The 20,556-nt window shown below is 40.9% G+C and overlaps 1 protein-coding gene across 1 annotated transcript; it reads left to right on the top strand.

Moving 5' to 3' along the window:
* The first annotated feature begins 1,554 nt into the window (after positions 1–1,554).
* Positions 1,555–15,286, top strand: nsfl1c (NSFL1 (p97) cofactor (p47)). The gene is made up of 9 exons (XM_034218504.1): positions 1,555–1,751; positions 2,699–2,799; positions 2,906–2,983; positions 9,481–9,646; positions 9,784–9,879; positions 11,839–11,948; positions 12,044–12,181; positions 13,037–13,207; positions 14,231–15,286. Exons 1-9 carry the CDS (start codon positions 1,650–1,652, stop codon positions 14,391–14,393), a joined length of 1,125 nt encoding a protein of 374 aa, XP_034074395.1. The 5' UTR covers positions 1,555–1,649; the 3' UTR covers positions 14,394–15,286.
* Positions 15,287–20,556: the final 5,270 nt, after the last annotated feature.

Raw genomic sequence — 20,556 nt, 5'->3', positions numbered from 1 at the left:
CCTATTTCTTTTTTTTTAAGTCGTAATTTTTCCAAACATATTTTTCTGACATGATTAATATGGTCATTATTATTGGTAAATATCATTTATTGTATCAAGTGCAGAAGTAGTAAGCCATCATTTTATATTGTCTATAACTGACTCCAAATGGTTTTTCTAATCACTTAAAAGACATGGGCCTACAAGAAAAAAAAGAAAGAAAGATTTGTGTCAATCCCCAAAATAAACTAATTTTGCAGACCCTATCCCTCCGTAGTCTTTCAAGTAGGAGGAGAAATGCAGCGTTCTCCTCCGGTTTACAGGCACTGTGTAAATTATAGAATAATAATGAAATAATAATAAATGAAATAATTTTTACCACTAAAATACAGCAACACATCTTTGATTCATGCCGTTTATAACTGGACTATTACAATTATTGTTAACTTTAAGTAGCCTGTCCAGGAAATATGCTCAAATCAACAAAAACTGCAAGACGCTCCGCTTCTGAAACGCGCCCGGTGGGGTTTGACCATGGGTTTGACGCTGGAGGAGCATAGGAGGAGGTCGGAACAAAACCGTGGCGCAGACGTAACGCGGCGCAGACAGACCCGGTGGAATCCCGGGGCGGTCCTACGACGATTGTGACTTATCAATTATTGTTTTAAATGATGCCATTGTTTTTGATATCCTAACGATCCTAACTCATTATTCTCTAATTCTGATTCTGAAATGTATGATTTTCAAATAAATCTCAATTGTTTTTATGCATTATGCAATTACTTTTACTGCACTACAAGGTTCAGAGGGCACCACCTCTCAGGGCCGTCCCTCCCTACAGGCCGATTACGCAGACTGCGTTGAGCCTCACCTTGCGCAGGAGGCCTCAACTGAGCGCGAATATAACTTTGCGTGCACCTCAAGTTGACCAGGGACGGCCCTGCCCACTGCATCACAACATTGCATCTTTACCTTTTCCCTCTTGCTCGATAAAGTATTGTGGGTCAGAATAGCCATAAAAATGTGATGGCTTCCATACTGCAATATGCAGTAGGACATACTTGTATTTTTTGCTTAATGCCTTTGACCTTCTTACTTTGCTTCTGGTTTAACAAATAGTTGTATGAGTAATGGAACCCAAAGTAATCTCATTCTTCTGCATTGTATTCTTCTGTCCAGTTTATTTCCTACTTGTAACTGCTGCTTAATACACAAAGTAATCATAATCCAAAATGGCTCTCATTGAAGCCCTGTATGTGTGTAATAATGTGTTTTCGACAGCTTACCTTTCAAAACCAACAAGCACCTTATTAAATAAAGCACATTTGATGTCAATATTTCTCATATGATTCCTCCTGTACATTTTCATCAATCAACAACCAAGATATTTAAATAAAATGACTCTATCTATGGACTTGCTATGTAGTGGTAACCCCTGGCAATGACCTATTAGGCTATTTCCTTTTAGTGACCAGCATAAATTATGATTTTCCTACTGACATTTTGAATCCACAACAAAAAAAGCATTCTCTATATTGATAATTGCTTTTGAATACATTTGGGCAGTCCCATCTCTGAACAGCCCTGCTTGGTTTGGAACAGATAGGAACCATCGGCTGTGGCTTGTTTCCCGGTTAGAGGCGGACGAGTCGCTGAAGGAGCAAATCAAAATGGCGAGCCAAGAGGAGTCTGTCAGGGAGTTCGTCGCTGTTACTGATGTGGATGAGGAGAGAGCCCGGTTTTTCCTGGAGTCAGCAGGATGGAATTTGCAGGTAAGTGTTTTATTTTCCCCACTAAACAGTGGGGAACTGTAAGGCGGGAAGTCAACAGAAAACAGCGCTGACTGGATAGGTGTAAGGGGAATAGCTTCCCGGCTAACGTTAGCCTGTGTTACCGGTAATTTGTGCAAGTCACCCTTTGACAATAGCCTGGCCGCTTTCTGTCACCAAACAATAAAACCAATGTACAATTAGTAAGCAAACACAGTCATGTTTACTTAATTGTCCATTCCTGAAGTGTCGCCACTAAGCATGTTGCCATTACGTGTGGGCTAAAGCTACTCTGACGTTTGTCCATTGAGCCATGTTAGCTAGCGTTAGCATGAACCGATGTGACGTTAGATTAATGTCAGTCAACCTGGTAAAGATAAGTTAGCTTCTGACGCTGCTGTGTCAGCTGTCCCGTTTAAAGTCATGTTTGTGGGTAGGAGAACGGCTGTAAACACACTCAATTCATCGTCAAATAACTTTACGTATAGAAAACGAAACTAAATTACTATTATGATCCAGTGTTCTCAATCGAATAGCGCTTCAACTGTGGAATATAACATTTTACACATGAGAGAACTAGACAAAATACATATTAACTTTGATTGTCTTGTGTGAATAGGGATTTCACACGTTATGACACAGCAAATTAAGGAGTTAAGTTATCCAGCTATGACTGAAATGTTCTCTAAATGGTTATCAGTAAAACAAGTCATTCATGGTAATTTTATTCAAGGAGCTCTATAATCTGTAAATTATACAGCACCCTCTGTTTTATGACTTCCGCTTCGAATAAGGAAAAATCCCCAAACAAAGCCCATTAGGGGAAATGCTTCAAGAAGAGCAACTGAGGGACCCCTCTCTAAATATGACGTGTAACATTGTAAAAGGACCCTGATGACAAATTGTACATAAAATACATTTCTTTTGACCTACATTTTTCTTCTTCCCAGCTCGCACTCGCCAGTTTCTTTGAGGATGGAGCTGATGAAGACATAGTGACGCTTCCTCAGCCTGAGATAGGCTCCTCGGTGTCTCGGTCTGCGGGGCCAAGGTGACTTATTGACACATCACATTCCAAGAAAATGTATTGGCACACTCATAAGCTTCAATGCAATGTCCGTTATTGACCATTACTCTAAAACTGTATTTATCATCAGCGCTCAGCCCAGAGTTACCTCCTTCAGAGATATGATGCATGACGCAGAGGAGGAGAGTGATGAGGAGGAAGGCCAAAGGTAAGTGGGATTTCCTGTTTGGTCTATCTTTAGCAATGTATCACTCACTTTTAGAATAATCAATCATAATGGTGTATCTTTCTTCAATGATTGAATTAGGTACCTTACGGTAGATATTTGACTGCTTTAGGTTAGCTTTAATATATTAATCCCCATTTTGGAAATTATTTTGCCACAGCAGCATGTAAACAAATCATTGCACCTGTATTTAAATAGAAAATAAACATTAACAGTAGATGGAAGAAAATATATGCAAACAGTAAATGCATACAAATCAACAATGAGAGATGATTATCTACAAAGTATCTCTATGAGATAGACAATATAAATATACATCATAAGTTAGTATACACTTTTTAATAGACCAACCTACTACCAATAGAATGTAAACTTAGGATAGTATTTACAGCATACTTTACACGCAAAGTAATTGCAATTTTATTTATTTATTAAGTTGAAATGCAATGACCTTTTTCTCAAGAAACGTACAGATTAGAGTTGGATAAATTATAGGAAATGGATCAAGGGATTCAGAGGGACTAAAGTAGACTCAAAGACACATTTAAGTCAAAAGTATTTGCCCTTTATAGTAGCCGTTAGAGTTATTTCTCTTTATCTTCATTGGTTGTGACAATTGTTCACGGCTGTATACATGTCTGTCTGTCTCAGCAGCTTGCCCTCAGTGTTTGGCTGGCAGGAAGTCAAGCATTGCAGGGTGTTTCCCGAATGCACCAATCTATTTCTGGTCTCCCATCATTCTCTGCGAGCCGGTCATCTGTGCTTTTCTGCTGCATCGACAGAATCTGCGGTCAGGGCACTGCAGTGAACTGATTGTTTAAAAAGAACGATTGTTTGCTAATGCCCTTTTTTTACATTACACCAACTACTAGCAAGCTTAACTTAAGAGAAATAAATGTGTTAACTAAAGTAAATTATAATACAAAATGTACTATGTTTCAGGCTTTAATCAGATTTTCAATATATTATTATCGCAAAACAACAACTATAAAGGTGTCTGTAGAGAGTTTGAATAATTCAGATTCAACTTTATTGTCATTACATAGTACATGTGCTAGTGACGAAATGTAAGTTTAGGCATCTGACCAGAAGTGCAAAATAGCAGTGCAGGAGTCTACATAATGAGAATAATTACACATGGAATTATTATAAATAGGCTATAAACAGATGAATATATATACAGTGTAAACGGCATTGACAATAATAATGTTATCAGTCAAAGGATCTTTATTGTGCGTTTTGTCTCTTGTTTTTGGCAAGTGTGATTTAGACAAAGCAAAGCGAACAGATGGTTCGGTGGTGGATTATTTCTACCTTGCATCCTATTGATATAACAGTGTTTATCCACTCACAGGGTTAATGCAGAGTACTTATCATAGGGCTCAATAAACTGCTGACAGAATTCTTGAAAAAATAGTCAGTGTTGTTCATTGTGGTTAAATGTGTTAGCTAGGGGTGTAACGGTATCCGTATTCGTCCCGTACCGTCACAGTTCGGACATCACGGTTCGGCACATGCAGTCACACGACGAATACGCCTTTTTTTTTACGAGTGGGGGGGAAAAAGTCTGTCATTCAGGGCAGTATCCACTACACTATATATAATCCAGGGGGCGGTATTGCGCCTAAAAGCTGTTTGCCAGCCGCCCTTAAAGGAGTTTCCCCCATCATCCAAACCCATCAATTTGAGTAAATATTGTCCCCTTGGAAACCGTTACTGAACTGATTTTGGATATTTGTACTTTGATAACCATTAATCTGCCCTTCAATGTTGACCATTTCCTGGATCTTCTCGGGGATTCTTCAAGTCCCGCCAAATGATGTGTGACGTCATTGCGGGCACAGCGCTCCAGCTGCACCGTTCAGGATCCCAGCATCTGCATGTAAACGCACGATGGCGCACACAGCAGCAAGCTCAGACAGCGATGACAGTTTCATTTTGAACGTGTGTGAGAGCTCATATGAGGCTGAAGGATCGGTTTATGTTGTATCTGTTAGAAGTTTAGGAATTAGGTGCGTCAATATGGGCGATCATACGGTCATGTAGCCAGAGGTGGACTGGGACTAAAAATCATCTCGGGACTCTCGACCGGCCCACTTCGGTACCGCTAGTAAATTGTCAACGGGGGGAGTGGGGGATGTCAGGGGCGGCGGGTGCTGTAGATAGTAAATGTAAATATGTAAATATTTGTGTCACTGCATCCTGGTAAAATACAAATATAATGCAATGTCTGTGTCTTTGACATTAGCGCTGCTAGCCACCTGTGCCATGTACTACGAAGCCAGTTCAACAGACCCTGGATATGTTTGAGTAGCAAACAAACTAACAACAACAAACTAACAAACGAGATCTCGCTAAGCGGTCCTACGACGCTGGTTATCAACTCGGTAAATCAAGCCAGGGTTTCTCTCACCAGCTGAGAGCGCGTTCACGTCTAAGACACGAGTGGATCTGACTTTAATTACATTTGACTCGAGTGTTTCGTCAACATAATGTGTTGCTTAAAATAATACTTCTGCATACAGTATGTGACACTGTAAGTGTTGCACGGCCAGATACGGCTGGAGAAGCTGACTCAGATAAGGAAATATATGATACATTATATGATCGATGATCTGATTGATGATGTAATATGAATGATAAGTGCGACACGTCGGCGTCTTCTCTGCATACGGCAGTTTAAACTGTATTTCCTTTATCCTGTAATATGATTTGAGAGATTTAAACTCTGCACACTGAGTTGATCTCTTTTCTATAGACGCCGTAGGCGGGCAGCGTCTGGTAAAAAAAGTTATTTAGCCTTCCCAAACCTGAGCCTCACGCGCCGCCTATGGGGGATGTGCTAGTGACTATCCGACCGGCCCACTTCGGTACCGGCCCATCGGGATTCGTCCCGATGGCCAGTCCGCCTCTGCACCCAGCCCACGTAAACTGTCAACGGGGGGAGCCTCGCTGCGGGGAAACGGTGGACCTAGTGTCCCGATCGGAGTGGGAATAATAATAATAATAATCCGTGCATTTTATCCATTAATTTCCCCAACATTTTAATCCATGTTGGTGTACTACAACTACAAAAAGCATCGGTTTGTTTTCTCATCAGGAAATGCAGACCGGCTCAAACAAACGATTTGTAATCATCATCCTCACGATCATTTAATCTATCATATGTTCGCCGAATTGACATGAAAGCACTAATAAATGTAGTTTCATCCACTTGAGTTTACAACTACAAAAATAATCGATTTGTTTTTATATCACATCCGACGGGAGGAAATTCAGCAGCTCTCACTACCGATTTGTAATCCTAATGTAATCATCATCTTCACCACGATCATTTATGTTTATGTTCGCCGAATTGACATGAAAGCACTGACAAATATGAATATACTGTAGTCAACTTCATTAAAACGTTATTAACGTGTCTAAACTCAGTAATTCACCATTTCTACGCATGACAACACACTTTGTCCGTGTTTGGCTCTCTCGCCGCACAGTGAAGCGTTTCCACATTGACGTCACTTCCGGCTTCCCCCAAAACTTCAAAATGAGTCGAAGGAATTTCCCGCGATGTTCGAAATTATTGATATTTATCGGAACGGTATCGCTTTTTCTTTTTTAAACTGACGGTTCGAGATGACTAGTAGCCCAATATTTCATTGCACAACAGTTGTTGGGATGCTGTCACAGGCTCTTTAAACAACAAATGAAGAACAAGAAGAAACACAACAACAAAACAAACAAAACAAACAAAATACAAGAAGAAAAGTTAGTATGGCGATTTCAGATAACACAGGAGCTAGAACCCACCTGCTTCTTTTAAATCAGCTGTGTGGGAACATTTCGGGTTTCCTGTGGACTACAATAACGATTAAGTGTGCGAGTGGTGGATCGGACAAGTGGTGGATTGGACGAGGACGGTGTGTCGCCGTTGTTCTACAGCGGTGCGGTATGCTAATGGTAACACACGCCAAACATGCTAAATCATATCAGAAGGCATCAGCCAGATTTGCCAATCACCGGAGCCCGGCAAAAGACAACAGCAGTTCAGCAGCTGATCCCCGCTGTTTTTATAAACCAAGAGACATGAAAGCCGTGAGACCAAAATAAATAACGGAAGCTTTTGGCATATATTTTTCAACGACTTTGCGCTCTTGAAACACTTTCTTATTATTTATGATGTCATATTTTCAAGACATTATTTTTAGTTTTACAGCTTGATGAAACCTTTTTGTTTGACATCAGCCATTATAGATAATATGGCCATCTGAGTGTACTGTGTATGGTTTGTTCTTTATTTTTAAACTGAAACTTGCACTACTGTTCAAACATAAATAACTTTTTTTTGCTTTTCCTTGTTGTACCGAACCCGTACCGAACCGTGACCCCCAAACCGAGGTATGAACCGAACCGTGACTTGAGTGAACCGTTACACCCCTAGTGTTAGCCCTGTCAATTTGAACAATTCTCAGTCCACAATATTTGGAATAGTGTTCACACTACACATGGTGTGTTACCTGCACAGCTGGCTCAAATCCAAAAATGTGCTGGTGTTTTTCCTTTGAAGAATATACTGTATTTCAGAAATCTTGGTAACTACTTAAAAAGTGTTGTCTGGGTATTTAGCGTTGATGCATGGTGTATTAGGTTTGTAAGATAAGAGCCTGAGCATTCCAGGGCTTTGCTCAAGCTGGGTTCATGGTCAACACAGAGGGCCGATTGCTGGTAGGGCTGCTCGATTTGGGTAAAAAAATACTAATTGCAACTGTTTTGCCTGATATTGAAATTGCGAATTACTTTACTTGTCAGACGCTTTTATCCAAAGCAATTTACATTCTCAATACTGTGGGCAATCCCCACAGGAGCAATTTTGGCAAGTGTCTTGCCCAGGGACACAACGACATGCTGACTGCAGTGGGGTTTGAACCTGTGCTCCCCTGATCCGAACACCAGTGCGCTAGTCCACTGCGCCACACGCCTCCATTCACGAGTCGAATCACTGCTTAACGTACATACAAACGATATTCGTTTAAGTCTGTAGAATATGATTTGTAGTCCACAAATATCCTGGCATCAGAATAATGGTTATATATAATTTCCCTGTAGAAAATATATAGCCTCTTTTTGTGCAGCCACAATTGTTTGTATATTTGACTTGTCAACTTTATCTTTCTTATTCTCTGTGTTAATTACACTCTCCACAGTAAATATCCCCATTTCCTGTTAGCTTCGTAATGTGAGATTGTGGGAAGTTGGCCTTGTTTCCTATATGACACCTTTCTGTGCTGTGTTTAGTTTTTTCAATGTGCTAGAGTGGTGTCGCAGTGAGCAGACGGTTAAAGTGGAGTTGGTTTGCTAATACAGAAAAGGAGAAGGTTACTTAGACATTTTTCAATCTTTTTATTGATTTATTCCTTATTAATCTATACCAAAGATTGTTTGACAAAATATTAGCAATACACGCTGACCAATAACGGTTCTTATGGTTTCAACATTGTGTCTCCATAACCCCAATGTATAGTTCAGTTTTTAAGGGGGGCACATGTCAGCCCGTGTAAATACATGGCATATGCACCAAGCCAATTTATGCAAATGAAAATGAAGCTAATAATCCTTTAAATGATAGCTGGAAAAATACAATCCAGAGCACATCTGTTGCATAGTAACTATTCACAGTGATTGCAATTCATGCACTAGAATGACATAAGTAATCATAGACCCTGAGCTAATTGTAAGCTGTTGGAATGCAAAAACAAGAGCAAGGGAGACTTGAATACAATGCTGCTTTCCACAGTGAGATTGTGAGCCTTCTCAATTGTATTCACTAATACAATAAGTTATATTTGTACAGCACTTTTCATGCAGCTAAAAGTGCTGTAACAAGGCACACATCACAAGAGTTTTTCATCAGGCCAGACATTAAAACCTTGTAGTACATATGCAGCATAACAACATGATTTAACAGTTTAAGAGACACGGTATGGTAATACAAAATGAAACACAATGAAATCAAAGTGATCTCCCTCAGTAAAATACAGGAAGACAAAACCAATACGTACGATAAAATATAAAAAACATTTAATAAATAAAATAAAAACCCAAATAAGATAATAATAAAAACTAAAATGATAAATAATAAAGGTGAAATTATTAAAAGACCAACTTAAAAGGGAATGTCGCTAATAAAATGGTAAAATAAATCATATTAAAAACATATAAAATAAGTAAAACAATATATAATAAAGAATAAAATAATATATTTTTTAAGTGGGGTGTCACCATACAAAGCTAATTAAAAAATATGTGTCTTTAGCTGTCGTTTAAAAATGTCCACTGAGTTGGCCTCTGATATTTCCTAGACATTAAACACACCATCTATCATCTCTCAAAATAAATATCTTACCTGAGACTTTGAGACCCTCACACGGGGGGATATTCATAGAACTTTCTAATTCCTGACTCCTTTTTTCTCACCCTGCCAGGTTTTTTGCTGGGGGGTCGGAGCGCAGTGGGCAACAGATCGTAGGGCCTCCCAAGAAGAAGAGCTCCAATGAAGTGGTGGAGGATTTATTCAAGGGGGCCAGAGAACATGGGGCTGTGCCACTGGACCGGCCTGGGAGGGGGCCAGGAGAGACCAGCAAAGCCAAGGTACGGGGGAACTCTTGAGAACAACGCCATTGTCCTTTTCCCCCTCTACATCGATGGGTCAGCAGTTCCATCCTCTTCTTGTTTGTAATTCTTCTTGTGCTTGATTAATCAGTGTTTATCTCCTCCTCTGCTCTTAGGCCTTTATCGGTGGGGGCTACAGGCTGGGTGCAGCTCCTGAGGAGGAGTCAGCCTACGTGTCCGGAGAGAGGCGCGGCCCTAGAAGCCAGCAAGATGTGAGTTTGTCTAAAGTCTTGCTTTGTGTCTGCCATTTTTGGTACTATTCAAGGCACAGCACAAGGGCTTATGCCATCACCCTTCTCTGACTAAACAGTCAAAAAGAACAACCTAAGAGCTAATGGAACAATGGCCAAGCATAAAAAAACATAATTCAACAAGAAAAGTGTATTTAATGTCTATAATAAATCTGCACACAATGTATTCAAATTGTTCTTTTTACACAAACTTCCTTTAGTTGCTGTGATTACTTTTGTATCAGATGTTCTGCACTGTGTTTGTTATGCAGTCAGGACATTTAGGAAATGCTTCCGGCAGTGGCTCAGTCAGTAGTGGACTGCTACTTGGAGAGGTCCCAGTTCACCTCCTGAGCCCTGCCGTGGAGCCCTTGAGCAAGGCACTGGACATCCCCCTTCCCCCCACTCCCATTGCTCCCCGGGCGCTGTACAACAGCTGCCCACTGCTCCTGGTACTAGGATGGGTTAAATGCAGAGGCCAAATGTCACTGTGTGCTGTGTGCTCTGCATGTGTGACCATTAACGAGGGTTTCATCCCTCCCATCCTATCTATCTATCTAAGATAAACAAAGTGTAGGAGCTAGGATGATTATTTTGTATAATTACATATTTCTATAATTATCATTAGTAGGGATCGACCGATATGGCTTTTTCAAGGCCGATACCGATTATTAGTAATCAAGGAGACCGATAACCGATATTTGGAACCGATATACATTTACAAAAATACATACAAAATACACTTTCGGTTCTGCTTAACGGTTCCTAAACGCGGTAGACCCTGTATTCCACCGGGTCCGTCTGCGCCGCGGTGACCCGGTGGAATACATACCGGACTGGCCATCTGTGTGTTCTGGAGAACCACGGAACGGCCGGCTCGGTTCGCTGACGGCCGGCACCGCCCTTAGTTTTTTAAACGGCATCATGTAAGTTGCGGCGACAGGCGACAGAGGTCCACAGTTGCCCCGCAGCGAGGCTCCCCCCGCCCTCCAGTAGACAGTTCACGAGCTCAGTCACTTCATAACACCAAAGATGGGTCGCGGTAAACGCTCTGAAGTGATGCTCCACTACACTGAGAAAGAAAAAGACAAGGCACAGTGTAATGTCTGTTAATAGCTCGCCACAGGCACAGCTCAGTTAAAATAAAGCACAGCTATTGTGTAATACATTTGTATTGCATGTATTTTTATTAATTTGTAAAAATGTCAGTTAAAGCTTAAAAGAATAAAGATATTTTTGTTATCTAAACGTTTGACCTCTTGCTTTTACAATTTTGGAATCGAAACGGGGAATCGATAAGAACCGGAATCGATAAGCAGAACCGGAATCGATACATTTCAAACGATACCCATCCAGAGTTATGAGGATTGACCGTTTGCTCCCGTTTGAGTTATTGTTTGTTTTTATTAACATCGTTAAACTATAACTTCAGTACGGACTCTAACTTGAAGGCGTCAAAGTGATGAGCCTAACTTGGCCTCTAACCACTATCCAATAGGCGTGTCTTGCTGCTACACAAAGAATATGACAGATTGTATAGAAACATGTGATGATCCACTAGCTTCATAATGTTCTATAAAATGTCCAGTCATATGACTATAGGTTTTTTAGTGGTCAGCCCTGAGCACATTTCAGTACACGCTAATTAAATGTGGTCATATTGAGGGAAAGTAAATCCATTTATGCCTCGATATGCAGCATCATTTTAAGGTTGTAGGCTACATTAAGCCGTTAACTTATCAAATATGTAGTTGACATGCTGTGTTCCACATGTACAGGACATACAAAGCTGTTGCTGTTTCATTGAAGTACTGCAAGTACAGTACACACAAAAAACTAAACTAAATAAAGTCATCAGAGAAGGTTAGATTGTTCAGTTTCTGCTAAGACTAGTTGTAGGGGAATAACATCTATACTGATGTATGATCTGTCTGTTGTTAGGTACACGTGGTGCTGAAGCTGTGGAAGACAGGCTTCAGTCTGGATAACGGTGATCTCAGAAACTACAGCGATCCTGGAAATGCCAACTTCCTCGAGGCCATCAGAAGAGGGTGAGAACAGTCACATGGTCAGCACACACACTTGACTCTAATGCTCCTATGTGAATATGTATATGGCTGTATGTTGACCGGTTGTCCCTCTGCAGGGAGATTCCCCTGGAGCTGAGGCAGCGGTCCCGGGGGGGCCAGGTCAACCTGGACATGGAGGACCACAGAGACGAGGACTTCTCCAAACCCAAGGTGGCCTTCAAGGCCTTTGGCGGCGAAGGACAGAAGCTGGGAACGTGAGACTGATGAGCTGTCTTCATTAGTTGAACATGCTTTCCGTATTGTTTCCAAACAAAAAGCAGCATCTAAATCAAGTCTGGAAAACTAGTTTTACCCGCTCTGCGTGAATATGAATCATCTTTATTTCTGCCCTTATGTCTGGGCTCATTCCAGTGAAATGACTGCTTTCCAACTAGTCATGTGGCACTGTTTGAGCACATTAAAATACAGTTGTCCCTTCTCTTAAAGTAAAGTTAGTGGATTTTAACAGCACTTAAATAACCCAAATAAAGAAATCTACGATTGTAAATTCGACATAGTTGCTATTCAGTTATCACATTTGTAGTGTAGGGAATGTCTTGGATATTTTGTGATGGTCTGCTGCCGCATCATGTTATGCATCTTTAAACTAATAATGGGATTTTCAACAATGGATTTGCTGCAAATGTTGTTTTTTTTACTTGTCTTTATTGAAAAAGTTTTTTTATATATGTAGCTAACACTGTTAGATAAAGTAGCAACAAGTAAGAAAACATGTATTCAGTGTCCAGTCCACAATTTAATAATGTTAAACTTGGTGTTAATGGGCTTTAAAAAGCGTGGGGAGTTTATGATGCTAAGGGCCTGAGGGCAGCAGAGCTGTTCATACTTTTTAAAAGCGAACTCAAGACCCTCCTAATTGCTTCTAACCGAATTGTATTTAATTCTTATTTAATTTTTTTAAAATTTGTAATCTGTATGTATGTATACTGGCAAAAATGATGGCAGAATGCTGACTAATTCCTGTTTTTTAGGAAGCTAATTCTATCAAATATTAAGATAAAGATAAAAATGCCTCTCCTAACTTTCCCCTCCCCCTCCTCCTCCAACAGTGCCACCCCAGAGCTGGTTAACTCCCCCACCTCCTCGCAGCAGGACCAGTTAGCTAACGAGGCTCAGGCCAGCGCCACCGTCAGCCTGGACTCCTCCCAGCCCGTCACCAATATCCAGATCAGACTGCATGACGGAGGCCGGCTGGTGCAGAGGTTCAACCACACCCACAGGTGACGACACCACACCCTCATGAGCTCTTCTCTTCTGAAAGATGGCACGCACACATCATCAATTAAGACAGCATTCTTGTCGGTGGTCCTCTATTGCTGACAGTTTTCTTTAACGTTAAATTGTAAACAAACCACACGTGACTTCTTATGCTGTAGCAGAGTGTTCTTTTCAAATAACCGACAGACGGGCATGATTGATGTGACCCCATGGATAAGCATTGTGATTGATCGTGTTTACCTGGAAGTCAACAAGGTGAATATCGTCAATTACCGATGAACAGACGGTGAATCTGTGCTTCCCTCTTTTAGATTGAGTATGACATTTTCTCATTCAGTTAACCCCATGTCATTGCCCCAAAAACAATGATAAAGCAGTGAAAAATATATTTAGAAAAAAAGCTGTTTTGTTATCAAACGACTCGGTTAACTAATTGTATTCAGATTTGTCAATTTTGACATTCAGTTACCTGCTAATTGTCGATAGCAGACCGTTGCCAAGGACGCTCTGGTTAAGGGACTATGTGCAGTCATATCATTCTGCATAACTCTGGTCAATATAACGTTAGCTGTGGCCCAGAAATGTTAGAGAACACAGAACTTTGTATTCATGATGGCTAAACTGTCCCCAGTAAAGAAAAGGAAAACAAGAGATGGAAAGGGTTTAATACTCAGAGAGCTTGATGACAGACAAATCTGCAGCAGAAGAAGAGTGACAGGAAATAAACACTGACACCGTATGCGCTCTGCCAGTGTTTAAAGACTGGTTAATGGAAAAGAAAATGTGAACAGACTTGGACAGTTACAGAGAACCTCGCTCAGTGCCATGGTCGCTGTGGCCACAGTTCAAGCCGTTGATACGCAGAAGAATGGACTATTTTGTCTTGGTGGAAGCAATAGATTTTTAAATCGATAATTTCAAAATCTATACCGTTAGAGCGAATTCTGCTGTAGTGAATGGCTTGCTGCACATTATCCCTTACTCACCGCAACATCAGTAACCCCCCCGTGTTGTTGCTCCTTCAGGGTGTCGGATCTGCGGCAGTTTCTGGTGGGGGCCCGGCCCCTCATGGCCGCCAGCGAATTCGTCCTGATGACCACCTTCCCCAACAAAGAGCTGTCGGATGAGAGCCTGACGCTGGAGCAGGCCAACCTCCTGAACGCCGTCATCGTGCAGAGGCTAACCTGAGGGGGAGAGTAAGAGCATCCACCCTCCACACTCCCTCCCCGGGGGGTGTGGCTGAGTTACCTGCTTCTGAGGGAGGGGGAAACATGGACTTATGTATGGACTTCTCATTTCTGAATTTTTGTTTTTCTAAAGTGAAACTCCCACTCTCAACCTCCTCCCCCCCTTCTGCGGTGACAGGGGCACTTTAAATCTTCCACTTTGGAACAGATAAATTAAGAGCTGTAAGATACGCCTACAGATGATGTAGGATGTTCTGATGGGGGGGTGTTTACTGACAGTGGTAGATGGTTTAACCCAAACACAGCTTCCTGCACAGATGTTCACTAAACTTCTTTTTCCTTTGCCCTGCTCCCCATTTCCCCTCCCCTATTAACCTGAATTTGGCCCTTCAGCTCAGTTTACTATCAGGAGCTGGGGCCTCACCCCACCCTAACCACATAAGGAGTATTAGTGTTATTACAGTAATGTGGTTTTGTACAAGTTTCCACTTCCCTCCACATGAGAGAAGTGTAATAATGACAAAACACTGAAGAGAGATTTTCTTTGACCTATACCAGTAGCCTTACACTCATTCACCTGCAGAACCACAACCGTCCCTCTGATCAAATTAAGATTATTTTTTTAAACTACCCCCCTCTTTATTCCTTTTTAATTCCTTTACAGACTGTCCCAGTTAGATGGTGGCATTTTGATACGGTGTAACATGAAGATCTGTTGCGCCTGGCTTTATGTTCAAACCAATGGTCGAGCTGAAGAACATTTAGATTGTAAACACTGGTTTGTAGAAGTTGAATTCCTATGACACTGACATCTTCTATGCATCCTGGGGCAACACCGAAATATGTTTGGACCTCTGGTGAAATAAATCCATTTTATGGTTGATGTATGAAGAATTATTGTCTTGTGTTTTTCTTATAGGTGTGGAAATAATTGTATTCTAGTGACAATATCAACTTTTTGGGTTTATAAATGTGATAGTGTAGTTCTGTCTAATGTTTCGGGGCCAGTATATCAGTCAGAACCTTTATCATTATTCAATCAAGCAACTACCCTCATAATCAGTTCCTTTTGAGCAGCAACATTTCAGAAATATCTTCTTTTTTTATGTGTACTGTCAAGAGTTATAATAGTGAAGGTGGATACACTCAGGAGCGCAGATGGACATCCCAACATAAGAATATTTTCAGTGTCATCAGAAAAGGTATGTATAAACTCAGAAATGTCTCTCAAACTCCTTTTAATGCTCAAAATATTCTCATTAAAAAAAACAAAAAACTATATGTTTTCTGTATCGGATATTAATTGAAAATTTATAAGATAGTTTTTTTTATTGTGATCTACAACTATCTTAGAATTATTTTAGAATTGAATATACATTTAATTTTTCATTTTGGAATTATTATGTTTGTGCAATAATGTGAACATTTCTTTTTTTAATGTATTCATTATTTTTGTATTTATGCTGCTTTGGATAATGAGCTTTTTCATATGGTGTGGGGCGGGCACTGGGAAAGATCTAGTCATTTCTCGTAGAACTTTTCTTCAAATGTGTTGGGAAGTTTGTGCTCGGTGCTGCCATCAGGTGGAGACTCCTGACACTATACATCCCAGTTTTATATTTTGGGAGGCTTCGATTAAGAGCAAATTGATATCCTTTTATAATTGTAACCATAATGTGATAATAAATACTTTATAATAGCGTGTCGTATGTGACTACATGCGTTTACATGTTACGCCTCCTTGTACTTGGTGTCAGTAGATCCATAAAAGGTCAGACCACAGTGACAGTTCCAAGAACAAACACTAACTTTTGCAGATTATGAGAAAATAAGCTGCTGGACACAGACATGCAACGGATAATCAAACTTTAGTTGACTGGCTTCTTTTAGTTGTTAAGAATGAACATGTATTCATCCCCCCCAGGACCCTCTTCTCCACAGTTAACAAGCTCTTCAAACCCCGCGTCGACAACCTCCCTACTTCTACTTCCGCGACTTGCAGTTAACTCCTTCAGTTTTTCGCAGACAAAATCAACGCCATTAACCACTCCTTTTCAGCTCCATCTGACTTACAAGCATCTCCCCCAACCTCCACCGCTACCACCTCTTTCCCCATCTCCCTTGACCTCCCGACTCCTCCTCCTCCTCCTCTTCCAGTTCAACCTGTTTACCCCACCTGAAATACTCCATCTGATCAGTTCCTCAAAACCCACAACCTGCTCCCTTGACCCTCTACCCACTCTTTTTCTGAAGTCCTTCCTCCCCGTCCTCTGCCCCAAACTCACTAACCTTTTCAACTCCTCGCTGTCCCATGGAACCGTCCCCTCTGCCTTCAAAACTGCTGCCGTAACTCCAATCCTCAAAAAACCCGGTCTTGATCCCTCCTCCCTCACTAATTACCGCCCCATCTCCAACCTACCATTCCTCTCAAAAACTCTTGAACGCATTGTAGCCAAACAAATCCGCTGCCATCTCCAAAGCAACCAGCTTTACGAACCCCTTCAGTCTGCATGTTGTCCTCACCACAGCACAGAAACTGCACTCGTCAAAGTCTTCAACAAGCTCCTCACCTCTGCTGACACTGGTTCCCTCAATATCCTCATCCTCCTCTACCTGAGTGCAGCCTTTGATACTTTGAGCCACAACATCCTGCTCCCCCGACTCAGGGACATTAGGCGCTTTCACACCGGAGTACTTATCCAAGGAATATTTCCGTCCATTCAGTAATACATGTATTAATACGTTCCAGGAGATGGAGGAGTTAGTGTGGTCTCTGCAGCATCATGGTAGGTTCTAATCTGAGACAATGTTGCATTGCCCCCCAGGCACGTGCACAGATAGACCCCAAAGCGGGCTTCACAAATGCCCTTTTGCCCTATTATTACACAAACGCCCTTATTAAAATATAATTTATAATGGGTTTTTTTCTGCGCACATGGAAACCCAGTTCACAAAGGATTAACGACAGAGTTCCTTGGGCTACTGAAAAGTTTTAATACTGAAGCAAAATAAGTTGTGTTTTGTTAGGTATTTTATATCATGTGTATAGTGAATCTGATTTCTTTAAAATTGTTCCAAGTTGCACTCTATTTAGTGTGTTTGCCTTTTATGTAAAAATGATCGATGAGAAACATATATACCTGTGTCTAATGCATACAATATCAGCATTTTCTCAGTGCATACGGAAGAAAATACAGTATGCCTTTATGGAGAAGGTAGTAACTAGAAGAATGTACTGCAATACATTTAATTTATTTGCATGTATTTTTAAATAACTGTCATGAAGCAGTGTGTGCACCAACCTGTCAGTGATTTGTTTAAAAAAAAAGAGGCATATTTTTATTAGATTGGTAAGAAAAACCGCTGATGTGGCCTTTTATGCATGTCAGCCCCTTCCCCTCTAACATCCTCTGCCCGTGCCTGTTGCCCCCTCCCCCCTCTCTTTCCATGTCAGCACTTCACCCCAAATTGTCCACAGTATTCTTTCACACACACATACGGGTATTGGGCCGAGGGCGACACCGTACTTCCGGTATCCACCGTTTTACGCGAGGTGCAAGCAGGCCAAGGGTTTAGCCATACACCGTCTAGGTGTTGCTAAGCTTCCTGTACTGAATATCATAGTCTATTGCCTTAATCAATATCTAGTCAACTCTAAAATACCACATATATACAATGGCATGATAATATTATTGTCACAAGTGGGGTATTCACCTGGTGTTTCCAGAAATTAGACGTAGATGCAGCCAAAATCGACGCAGTCTGTAAAGGCAATCCGACAACCCACACAGCTCTAGTTTACGCTGGTAACGACCTAGAGCACACCCCTCAAGTCCAGAGATGTAATCCGAAGACATGCAGCGATTTCTTCGGTCGTTAATTCAGAAAAAAAACCTAGTGCGCCCTGCCTTGCTACGTTAGCTAGCTGTTTATATTTGCACTTCCAGGATATTTGCACCTCCATGAAAATGGCGTATTTATATATATATATATGGCGCGTGTTGCATTGTGGGTAGCTCGTGACGTCACTGTGTGTGAAATAATTGAATGTATGTAAGCCGCTTTGGATAAAAGCGTTTAACAAGGGACATGTAATGTAATGTGCTTTTATACAAGAACATATATGGAAGCAAACAAGAGACGGAAGTATTTGAATTTGATCAGACACCGAATTTATAGCATTGAAAATAATTACTTTGAAAATCATGTATCTTAATTTTTTGCTCCGAATTTTCCTATGCGAAATAAAAATGTAGCAAGTTAAAAAAATTCGAATAGTCAAATTCAGATCCCAAAAATTAAAGTGAAAAAAATTCGAATGCACAATTTCGACGTCAAAAATATCGGTGTATATATATTTATATAAAACATATTTGTGTATGTGTGTCCGCATCTGTAGCCTGTTATTGTTTCATTATACCGCACTGTGAATGAATCAAAGTAAATATATAAGTCGTCATGAACACATCTGTCCATCAGACAGAGGGCTGCTGTGCCTCCTGTCATCATTAATGGACGTCTCTTTAAAATGACCGCTCAGAGGAGAGGAGTGACGTTCTTATTATATAACCATGGGAGTGACAGGTTGCGTTCCAATAGTCCATTTAGCTTGAGAAGGGTCTAGCTGCGGCTGCGGACAGTACACAACACTACACGACACTGCACGACACGCCCACCTGACACGACACTACGGTGGATGAGAGGCACTACCGTTAAAAGCGAATTGACGAGATTTACATCATACAGCCCATGTAGTATAATATTTTACAAATGATGAATTACAGCAAACATGTGCAATATATCCATTATTACAGCTCCGTGGGATGGCAGTAAGGCGATATGGTCCGTTGTTATTGTGCATCCATGGGTAAAGAGAAACTCATGTAGTGCTGAACACGTAACTTGAAAGTGCCGGGCAGCGCGGTCCCGTGGGTTAGATGCGCGTTCATAATGCAGAGGGAAATAACTCTAAGAATAACGTTATTAGCACATTTTACAACTTGAGGAACGAATGTTTTTAATAAGGGCTATACAAACGTTCATACTGGGTAGTTTATTTAGTTTAAAAACAATTATTCAACGAGTTAGAGACCACAAAGGAAGACTACCTCCACTGTCCGTGGCCGCAGCTAGACCCTTCTCAGCCACCGTAGTGTCGTGTCAGGTTATGGGGGTTATTATGGGGGCTATTCCCTATCTTTATTCAAGAGCGTGGTATTTAAATTTGAGAGCATACTTTATGTATTTATTTCCCTCAAACCCTGTCCTCGCACTCAAATAGTGCCTGCTTGCACTTAGATTTGCTCTGCTTGTGCTCAAACTGTACGCTTGCACTCAGATATATTGCTGCTTACAGATTTGTTCTGCTCTCAGATTTATTCTGTGCGCGCTCGAAACTTTTGTGCAACAATTCTATGGGCATAGATATGTCTCATAATTATTTGTGTGAACATAAAAATAATTTGTGTGTAAATATGTGATTTGTAAATGTAAAACAACATCCACAAATGCATTTAAAAGATTTGCAAACTCACAAATACATTTGCAAGTGTAAAACAGATCTGCAAATACGTTAAATATGTTCACAAATAAAAAAAAGATCTGTGAATATCTCTTTAACATTTACACCTTTCGATCAGGCATTTGTGAATCCATTTTGTATTTGTGGACCAAAAATGCGCTTGCGGATCTCAAATCTCTGTTCACGGATCTCAAATCTCTGTTCGCGGATCGTCTTTTTACACACACGGAATTTTGAGACATATTTTCCGCCGGTCTCGGCTAAAATCTACTCGTGTTACTCGGTTATTTTCGGAAACCACGTGATGGCCCGCTGTTGACGACATTTCTGCATGATTTCAAAGAAAGAGCATGATGGTTTGTTTAATGCTCTGTTTTTATATTATAATGAACAGCGGAACGTTAGATGCATTCTTTATCACCATAACCCTGACCTAAATACGGTGCTTTTCTACAGATTACTTTATTACTGCACTGGTAAGGTACAATTAGGCCGATTAATAAGATGTGAAGTGCTTTGTAACTTCGACCCGCTTGACTGAATACACAACAAACAATGAAGAAAGAGTTTTATCTGGTCTGTTTCACTGCCAGCTGCTCCCCCGGGACCCGAAAGTGGCGTATAGCCTGCACTTCAACATCAA

This window comes from Gymnodraco acuticeps, unplaced genomic scaffold (assembly GCF_902827175.1).
Source record: "Gymnodraco acuticeps unplaced genomic scaffold, fGymAcu1.1, whole genome shotgun sequence".
Lineage (NCBI taxonomy): Eukaryota > Metazoa > Chordata > Actinopteri > Perciformes > Bathydraconidae > Gymnodraco > Gymnodraco acuticeps.
Note: the sequence above shows the minus strand (reverse complement) of the source record. Positions and strands in the feature narration are given on the sequence as shown.